The sequence below is a fragment of the Dipteris shenzhenensis genome, chromosome 33 (assembly GCF_047967505.1).
Source record: "Dipteris shenzhenensis isolate YYH24624 ecotype China chromosome 33, Dip_SZ_1.0, whole genome shotgun sequence".
NCBI lineage: Eukaryota > Viridiplantae > Streptophyta > Polypodiopsida > Gleicheniales > Dipteridaceae > Dipteris > Dipteris shenzhenensis.
Window position 1 is genome coordinate 23,656,724 of NC_141628.1, and position 9,682 is coordinate 23,666,405.

The window sequence follows — 9,682 nt, forward strand, 5'->3', positions numbered from 1 at the left end:
GTCCCTACTCTTTCCACATTCTTTTAATGTTTAATGATGATGTTTAACTTATTGAGTACTTGCAAATGTCATCAATAATGCTTTTGTAATTAGCATTTTGAAAAATATTACTTAAGATCCAAAATCAATTAATCGATCTTTTGACCAAACTCAAAATAGAATTCAGAGGGTTATTTGCCAGCTACGTCCAAACTTAAACATTCAACTCAAAGTCAACTTAAAGGTTGCATCTAGGAAGACCTATGTCTAGCAATTGAGTGAAATTGGATAGTTATGTCAATCTATTTCATGGTTCGGAAAATGTACTTTTACTTAAGTTTATCAATTTGTGAATTTTCATACATTTTAGTGGAGGATAATGACAGCAATGATGAAATCACCATTATTGTGCATGTGTTCATATTTTTTTGAATGAAAGCTAATTCCATTACAATGATTTTGCATGTTAGGAAATAGCCCAGAGTCATTTTTGCCTACTAGCAACGAATAGAGGACCTTTGTAAGCCAATAGATAGGATGCACATGTCCAGCTTTGGATGCAAAAAGGTGCACATGTTCAAGTCCTTAGGCCTCTACTTTTTCTTCAAGGCTTCGTGTTGCTTGTCACTATTTCTCAATGTGTGTAGATTTGGCTGCAAAAAACACGACACAATTTGAATTTGTGTGTTCGAACCTTGTGTGAGTAGTGCACATACCGAGTGAATCGAATCAAGTCAAATGAATTTGCAAATAGGCATTTTGAATATCAAATGTCGAGAAAGCCTAAGCAAGTCAAATTCGTAGGATTTTAGGTACTCCTATGTACTTTGTGGACTCAAACATGTGCACCTCTCCTTACAGCATGTGCAGTGTGCACTGAATACAGGTCAAAATGCCAGAAGTGACTTGCAACACTGGTGATCCTCTACAAAAAATGAGGATGGAGGGTTTTTAGGAAGCCAGAAGACGAGAGGAAAGAGAGAACCTAGTTTTGCTTTTGAACGTGTACTTGATTGTGCCGATTCCCCTGTCGATGAGGATATGACCGAGTGCTAAATGAATGTCATGATAGTTGATTGAAATAATCAGAACAAAGTTGTAACCCAGTTATATTGTATGAACCTGCCTTAAGCAGTAGCACAATAGCAGTGACCAGCTGTAGAGACGGCCGACAGCACAAAGATGCCCTTTCTAGCCGCAGTGATACCGAAGTCAAGAAAGTTTCGCTAGCTATTCCCTCTAATTGAGAAAACCCAAAACGACCTTGTTACAGAAGTGGCTAGAACAGTCAAAATCGCAGAGTCTGTTTTCCTAGGCCAGAATTACAAAATACATAAACCCGAGTGATCCAAGCAAAGAGATTCAGAGAACATTCGCAGCTGCCGCAGTGGGAATTCTGCTTTCTTCTGTGTCAACCAGCGTTTAGATGCAAGGAATGAACAAAAGATACAAAAAAGGGTTCACTCATCATAACCACCTGGAAGAAGTCTATTCAACCTTGGTGTCACATCGACGACATCTGAAGACGTTTTAAATAATTTCTTAGTCCCCGCTGGAATTATTCTTGAAGGTGAGAGTATTTCTGTAAAGCTGGAGCTGAATGAATCCGTTCCAAGGCGACTCTGCACCCACCCTTTGCCACCGTTAAAGCCATCAACCACAACCCATGTATTTTTGAAGCCTAATGCCGAAAGTGATTTTGCGACAGTCTTTGCAATGTCTCCAAACCTGTCGATTCCAATTTCCAAGAATTGTCATCTCTCCCTCTCTCTCTCTCTCTCTCTCTCTCTCTCAACGGCTAACAACAAAGAAGAGGGTGAAGTTGGAGTATTACCAAGATCACATCAACCCCACATGTTGGTCCACATATATGACAAAAGAGGCCCCTGCTCAGGCATACATCAGCACTTCCATCCCCTTGCTCTATCGCAGAAATATTGCTAGATTCCGGACTAGATCTCACATGCTTGCAATTGAGAAGGGAGCGTGGTTGACTCTTCCGCGACATGCCAGAATATGCAGATTTTATGACTCTCAAACAGTGGAGACAGAGGCACATATAGCTCTGCAGTGTCCCAGTTATGCACACATTAGGGAGGAGTACCGGAAGTTATTGGGAGACTCCACGCAGTTAACACCAGTCCTTTCCACTGCCTCGCCGGCAGCATTAGGATCTTTTGTTACCCGCCTCTTTTTGTACCGTCAAGAACTTGAAAATTCTTGACCCCTCCACACCGAAGGAGACTTTTCTTGTACACCGTTCGGGTCCCATGGGTCGTTTTCGGCCCCCCGTACATGAGATGACTTCAGCTCTCACCGTACTGTGCCTTAGTGTGGTATATTAGAATATGGGCCTTTGGTTATGTCTTGTAATGAGGAGAATAAAAGTCTCTGGGATGGCCATGCCAAGATCTGTGAGCATGTCTGACAGACTGGGTGTGTCCGGGTGAGAGGGGGTGGCTTTACCATGGTTAGCAACCGATAATTGGCATTGTAGTCCTTGCTATGCATGAGTTTGACACATTCCCAAACTCACCTAGTATTGCCATGTCTCCTCCGGAGACAATGAAGAATATGCAAGTGAAGTGAGAAAGAAGACTTGTGTTTCCTTTGTAAGTACAAGAAACCATATTTGAAACACATTGGTAAGGGTGCTCGACCTCATGCAAAAATGGGGTACAAACTTGTGGGAGGCCCATTACCAATGTAATGAAGGGAAAAAAGGGGCCTTTTAGGTGGAAAATGTGGAGGGACTACATAAGTCCCCAACCACCCCCCTATTGTACTTTTTGATGTGACATCTAATCCTATCTACTCCCACCTCCTTCCTCCTACGTGCTGCCTAATCCCCCTCTCTCTCTCTCTCTCTCTCTCTCTCTCCCCTTCCTTCTCCCTTCTCTCTCCATTCTCTGTCTTCCTCTCCCTCTTCCCCCTTTCCACACTTCTCTCTTCCTATCTCTCCCTCTTCCTATCTCTCCCTCCTCCAATCTGCCCCTTGTCTCCTTCATGGCATTGGTATCACAGCTCCTTCTTGGGCCTCTCTACCTAAACGCTCAGCTTAGAGGAGGCATTGACTCCAAGGACCAACACCACAGCAAGCAAGCAACTAACGCATGCTTCAACTGCAGAAAGAACCAGAAACCAACGGACAGCAAAGCCCCTTTCTTGAGCTTTTGTGGAAGACATTTACATCGAGCTGTTGAATTGCGCAATTGTCGAGCCTCATCGACCAGCGAGCGACCACAACGAGTCAATCCCCACAGCGAGCATCCACCGCGCATTGAACCCAAAGGCCTCTGGTGCCCTAGTCCGTCTCATTGGTTGCCAACGTGCCTAACAAAATCAGTGGTTGATTTGACTTGAAAACCCCCTTTCCCTCCTCTCTCTCTCCCCCCTCCTTCCTCTTCCCTATCCTCTTCCCCTTTTTAGTCGTCTTTGGCCCTTCACCAATTCTTCCCCTGCCCCCTTCATTGCATTGGTATTCCGACCTAGACCACCCCAACCACCAACGCCTACGTGACATTCCGACCTTGAACGCCACGCCATGCTTGGAAGCACATACCGTTGCAAAGACAATGTTACAAACATTGTATTCAGAATTTTTGGACTTTTCCCTACTTAATGAGAGGAAAATGCTCAAGGGTAGGAGAGTGGAGAGGCTAGAGTAGGAGAGTGTAGAAGCTAGAGTAGGAGGATGGAGAGGGTATGGGAGTGGGAGGCTAGAGTAGGAGAGTGGAGAGGTTAGAGGAGAATGGAGAGGCTAGAGGGTATTTTAGAAAATCCCCAAAATTTTTTATTTTAAAAATTTTAAAATTTTAAATTTAAAAAAGAGCAGAAACACCGTTTTCCCAATTCAGAAACGGCTGGCGTTTCCATTTCTGTTTCAGCCGCAAGAAACGGAGTTTTGTACAACTATGTTCTATGCAGGTTGAGCCATCTATACTAGGCCGACCTATGGGTATGCATCCGTTCAGTATTGCACCGGCAAATATGCCTGGATCTGATTTTTAGTTGGAGGGCAGCTACGAGCGAGGTCAGTCCTCTTCTCAGGCTTTTACTATGCCAACCTCTTTGCAAGTACCTTTAGACATTTGAGGCCTGTTGTTGGAACTAAAGGCCAAGAGGAGATGCTTTCTCCTTCACTCCTAAATAAGAAGCCCACACTCCGCTACCCCTCCACTTTTTGCTACTTTACAAAGCTACGATTCGACTTGTGTGCTCCTCCTTTCGCTTCACGTACTTGGCAAGGGGATCCACCTCCAACCACCAAGGAGACTTATTGTCCATCTCAATGCCACGAGGAGGAGCCATTGAAAGAGAGGATGAGAGGGAGAAAGAGGGGGAGCAAATCCTGCAAAAAAATGCAGTAAAAGCGCTGCAAACTTTCAGCAAAAGGGAGGGGCTGAGCAGTGAGAACTTGGAAGAAAAGGGGGTTGGATTTAGAAGCTTGAGAGTAGGGGTTCGGGTTAAGAGGGAAGGCTGAGAGGAGGGGTCTGATCAGCAATGAGAGAAGGCTGCTGAAGCCTGAGAGAAGGGGGCTCAAAGAAATAAGAGTGGGCTGAGAGGAAGGAACTGAGAGGAGGGGCTCAGAAAGGGGGGCTGAATTATACACACATTGCTCAAAGCATGCTAAGTACAAGGTTCTATTCATCATGGAGGATGAGGAAGATAAAGACCACTCTGATATCACCAACAGCCAAGAGAAGAAGCACATGTTTTCTGGAGGGTACTGTCTAAGGAACTCACACTACGGATGGTGACTCAGTCTCATTGAGGAGGACGCAACCTGAGAGTGCAAGGACCAAAGTAATAGGAGTATTTGTGCTCACCATGGGCATCCCCCAGGGCATGGGATCTCTAGAGAACACTTCTGTAAGCAGTGTTGGGCTCAGTTTTGGGCAACCTACTCTAAGATATGTTGAGCTGTTATTTGATGCTTATGAGTTCTCTCTTGTGGACACAGAAAGTTTGAAGTAAAAATTAAAGAGTTCCCTTCTCTGTTCTCAAGATTCTTCCATTGCCACATCTCACCTATTTCCGCTGCATGAAGAAATTAGACAGGTCTAGGCTTTTCTAACAGTGGGATAGGGTTGCAGCCCCCCCCAACCCCCCCAAAAGAGAGTATTTGATGTTATTGCTGAGTCAAAAGGATGAAAACAATTGTGGACCATAAGCAAAGAACAAGATAAATGAAGGGGAGTGAGGATGGAGATGGAAAGAGGCAAACTGTTCCTCTACTCCTCCCTGTCTGCTGTCCAGGCTGACGCTGAGGTCCTGCTGTTGCTGCAAGCTGATCTGCTGGCTGAAGTCTAATCCTGAAATGGGGGGGCATCTGATTCGTTTTATAGGGTTTAGGTCTGGAGATCAGCTGACTGGTTTGTGAAGAAAATGGCGGCGCTCTGGGCCAGCCAATAGCCAATAGCAAAATAGAGATAGCAAAACCAAAATGTGACTCACCAAGACACCATAAGAAGAAAATACAGCTCAGAAATGAAGAGTCCCTTCACAGAAGCTCTTCTGCAAGTCCCAAGGCATAGAAGTCGAGAGAATCTCCATGAAAATGAGCCAGAAGTAGCCGAATAGCAAAGATTTGGTGAGAAAACTCGAAAAACAGCACTTCTGTCGCGAAGAAGTGGGAGCTCTTGGTCTCAAAATGACCGTGCTTCAGGAAGTTGCCATGTGGCTGGGTGCAGTGGGCCAACCCACTCTTTTAATGCATATTAAACTTTAATCAATTAATTAATGCACTAGGTACCACTGCACTTCATTAATTACTCTTTGCCAAGCTTATGCTTGGACTTTCAATGAATGTTTGGTCACGGTCATGTAGCACACTGAAGTACTTAGTTTTTCACGCCCCCGTAACAGTCACCGTTGTTGCAAAAGCTAGGAGTCATACTTCCTGAAGCCCTTTGGTTGCAAGGAGTTATAATTGTCCCGCACGACTTGCAGCTGTGAGGACATATCTTTGAGTAAAGATAACTGTAATAAACAGGATCAAGATCTAACTCAACAAGATTTAGGGTAGCCTAAAGTGGCAGTTGCTATAGGGTTCAAGTTCGACGTTGATTCGACTTGCAGAGGGCTGATACATATGGCAGCTCCTCCTATTGTATAATTTTTCCCTCACCTTACCATGCCGCACCCTATTTTCTATTCAGAAGACACCAGTCATATTTTGATTTAAAAATGCCGAACATCAAAGTAGCATTTCAACAGATGGCCTGAAGTCAAAGATTCATAATGAGAGACATCCATAAGAAAAGAATGGAAAAAGCAGAAAGTCACATACGAGTCAAGGATCACAATATTGGAGCCTCTGCCAATTCTCTTCAAATAGGAGATCTTCAAAGCTGCTATCTCTGCCTCCACTTTCTTAGAGTTTCTAAGTTGACTCCTCAGCTTTCCAGGAAGTTCTTCCAATCTGATTTGGGCATATTGGCATACAGGGAAATTACAAATAGAAGTACACAGCTCAGTAACTATCACTGTTCCAGCTGAAGAAGCTGATCATATTCTGCCAAATTTTGCAGTAAGAGAAGACTTACGGAATTGACAAAAACTTGTTTTTGGCATTCCGAGGCAAGCTTGGCAGCCCGGATTGAGACTTCTCCTTGTCTGTTCGAACATCTATCAGGATGTAATCTGACTTACTGAGCAAGTCAAGTGCCTGAGCTGCTGATAAATTACCTGCATGGAAAAAACAATAGTTCCTTCACTTGAACACAGCCATAGAAGAGGAGAGAGAAATTACAGAAACTGAGCCGACCAACAACGTGACCTGCCCTCAAGAAAGAGGTGGGAAAATTACCTTTGTACCCGCGAGCCGCATATGCAACTGAGGATAATATGGAAGGGGCAAGGAAGTAAATTAGAATGGCCGTGCCTGCACCTCCGACTAGCAACAGAGGGTCTGCTGCTAGAACTGTATCCAATGTATCTGAGGCAATGGGTTTTGCGCCCTCGATGACCTTACTTGTCTGTTCAGCTGCTTCCCCAGCAACAACCACAGCAGACTGCCAAGACACAAAAAGGGACGATCTAATTAAAGACCACCGAGCTAACAAAACTTTCCTCAAATGCTAACCTGTTGCAACAAGAGTTCATTAAGGAAAAGTTCAATATTAAGAACATATACCTTAGCTGCTTCAAGCACCGGCTTAGTGTCAACACCAGCGCTCTGTAGAGCTTTTTCAGCTTGCGTAGCCACGTCAGATGCAATAGGAGCTGCCACCTGGACAGCAGCATCAGTAGCCTTTTGTACGTAGGGAGCTGCCGCATCAACTGCAGGCTTCACTGTTGTGAAGAGCTGATCAATGAAATTCTTCGAAGTTCCATAAGCACTAACTACTGCTCCCGTAGCTTTCTCAGTCACATCCTGAATCTGCAAAAACGATACTTGCCAACAAGCTTAAAGCAGCAGCCACAAATTCTCACTCCCAAACAACAGTCTTGCTTTGGGTCAAAGATCAGATTGAAACTTCGCCACAGCTAGAGGTGTAAGTTGTGAATGTTATTCTGTTCCTTACGTTGATTCTAATCGTGGACGAATTAAATCGTTGGGCGAAGGTTTTGGCAACAGCTTGGAAGGGTTGGGCTCGTGAATGCAAGACACAAATCCAATTGTTAATACACAACTCCAGCACTGGACGGGAATGGCACAGAAGCAATATCCAAACCGGCTTGAAGAGAAATGAACAATCCAAGACCGTACAACTAGACTCGAACATTAACATCTCACATTCTTCTTTCAATAAAAAATCTCTCATTCTTCCACCACAACTTGGCGGGATGCATCATCACTAGCTGGGATTGGCGCTCCAGCCAGAAGCACTACTTTGCGTAGGAATGGCACGCTGAATTTTGAAATTATGGTGAGGAATACAGATTCCCTATCTGCCCCGCCAATGCAGCAAGAATGCCGCATTGAAACTACCCTTCAGAAGATCTCCCAATTCCTCCGTCCAAGAAAACAGCATATTTAGAGGAGGAGGTTGAGGCGCGATCTAACATGTGGGGATGATGAAGGCAATTGGAAACGTAAAGACGAGGTGGAAGATCCTACCTTCAAGAGCGCAGTTGTGATGTCCTGTGCAGTGACAGCTCGGGCAGGATTGGCGGTGGTCAAAAGCGTACCAAGAGCAAGCACTAAACCCGCTCGCTCTACTTCCTTGCGAGCATCGTCTCTACCAGCTTCGGCAACAACCGTCAGTGTGAGAGGACTCTGGCGCGATGGGTTTGTGGGCTGAACTTTGAACAAAGACAGCTTCTCTGCTGCTGCCTGAGGTCTGGCCGAAGGCAATCGGAATGAAGAAGCCGATCCGATGCTACCGAGCTGCGGCGATGCCAGGGCCCTCGCCATTCTCCAGTTGCTGTTTCGAGCTGCTATGCAACGAGTCTCTCTCTCTCTCCGCCCTCCTTTCTTCCTCTTCGAACCCGCTCGCTCTCTCCCCGCCCTCCTTTCGACCTCTCTCTGCTCTCCTTCTCTCTCTCTCTCTCTCTCTCTCTCTCTCTCTCCCCGCCCTCCTCTCGACCTTTCTCTCTGCTCTCCTTCGCCCCGCCCCTCCCCCCTCTCTCTCTGTGCCCTGCTTTCTACCCCTATGCTCCCCTCTCTCTCTCTCGGGTCCTCTCCCTAGTCACGTAGGCTGTTCATCTCTCGCTCAATCGCACAATTAGCCCAAATTTGCAATCAGCCCAAATCTGCTCTACATCATAAACCGCCCTGCAACCTTCGCAGCAGGCAGTTTGTCGCTGACCACTGAGTCACAAAACCCAATCCAGCCGTCCAATGCGTGTTCGGAAATCTGTGGTGGAAGATGCCCCGGCTTGCTGCAGTGGCATCGAGGATCCAAGCAAGGCACCTCATTGGCTGCCTATCCTCCTCCAAGATTGCACGCTCCTAAACAGGACACCCACATTTTTTGCGCTTGCTTTTAAACATACAAATTTGCTTAACTATGAGCAATTGTCCTACCAAGTTACATCAATACTAGCATTTATAGTGCACCATCTCTCAGATGTGTAACAATTTCAACTAGAATATACATTATGAATTTCTTGTTAGCAAAGAGAACCTTGATTCTTTCATTAGTGATTCTCTTCACACATTAAATTTTGGCCCTACATTTTTCATTTGATAAATGCCTCTCTTAGATCCATCAATTAGTGATATCTCATGTGTCTTCAATTGGTAGCATGATATCATCATTAAAATTGTTCGTCCAATGGCTTGATTGACTTGAACCAATATCTGTTGAGGTTCATATGGTCAAATGGTCTTGATACAATGTACCAAATGTTCGGGTCATATTGTCTAAATTTTGAGTTATATAGTATATTTCTCTTATCGGAATTAGAAGCTTCATATGCCATAATAACATTCGAAGCCCTTACATAATCTGAGTTTGATTGATGTCCATGGTCAATGTTGAGAATAGTTTTAATGCCATACATGCAAAAGCAACACTTTACTCTTGATGACCTAAATTGGTGTCCTTTGTGTTTGCAAGACTTGCATATTTGCTTCTTCTACTTGAAACCTTGTTTCCACAAGTACACAATATCACCTTTCGCTTAGGCTAGTTTAGCTTACTCTTGTGGTGTAATAGTTTTTCCTTTTGTTGGTAATCATGTCTTTGGGGTTTCAAATCATGATTTGCCCATGATTATTGGAACTATGGAATTTATTATCCTCTCTTGAATT

General features: G+C 44.7%; 1 protein-coding gene across 1 annotated transcript; it reads right to left on the reverse strand.

Annotated features, from left to right (window-relative positions):
- Positions 1 to 909: 909 nt before the first annotated feature.
- Positions 910 to 8,539, reverse strand: LOC147879851 (calcium sensing receptor, chloroplastic-like). Its single transcript, XM_087371814.1, has 7 exons — positions 8,447 to 8,539; positions 8,045 to 8,405; positions 7,118 to 7,363; positions 6,791 to 6,995; positions 6,528 to 6,669; positions 6,272 to 6,403; positions 910 to 1,707 (listed from the first exon to the last, which is right to left on the reverse strand). The coding sequence occupies exons 2-7, from the start codon at positions 8,339 to 8,341 to the stop codon at positions 1,440 to 1,442; spliced, it is 1,290 nt and encodes a 429-aa protein (XP_087227940.1). The 5' UTR covers positions 8,342 to 8,405; positions 8,447 to 8,539; the 3' UTR covers positions 910 to 1,439.
- Positions 8,540 to 9,682: the final 1,143 nt, after the last annotated feature.

Coding starts and splice junctions, on each gene's coding strand:
- LOC147879851 (XM_087371814.1), bottom strand. CDS start 8,341: ATGGCGAGGGCCCTGGCATCGCCGCAGCTCGGTAGCATCGGATCGGCT. Junction 7,364..8,044: donor TCACAACTGCGCTCTTGAAG/GTAGGATCTTCC, acceptor TCGTTTTTGCAG/ATTCAGGATGTGACTGAGAA. Junction 6,670..6,790: donor TGCGGCTCGCGGGTACAAAG/GTAATTTTCCCA, acceptor TTTTCCATGCAG/GTAATTTATCAGCAGCTCAG.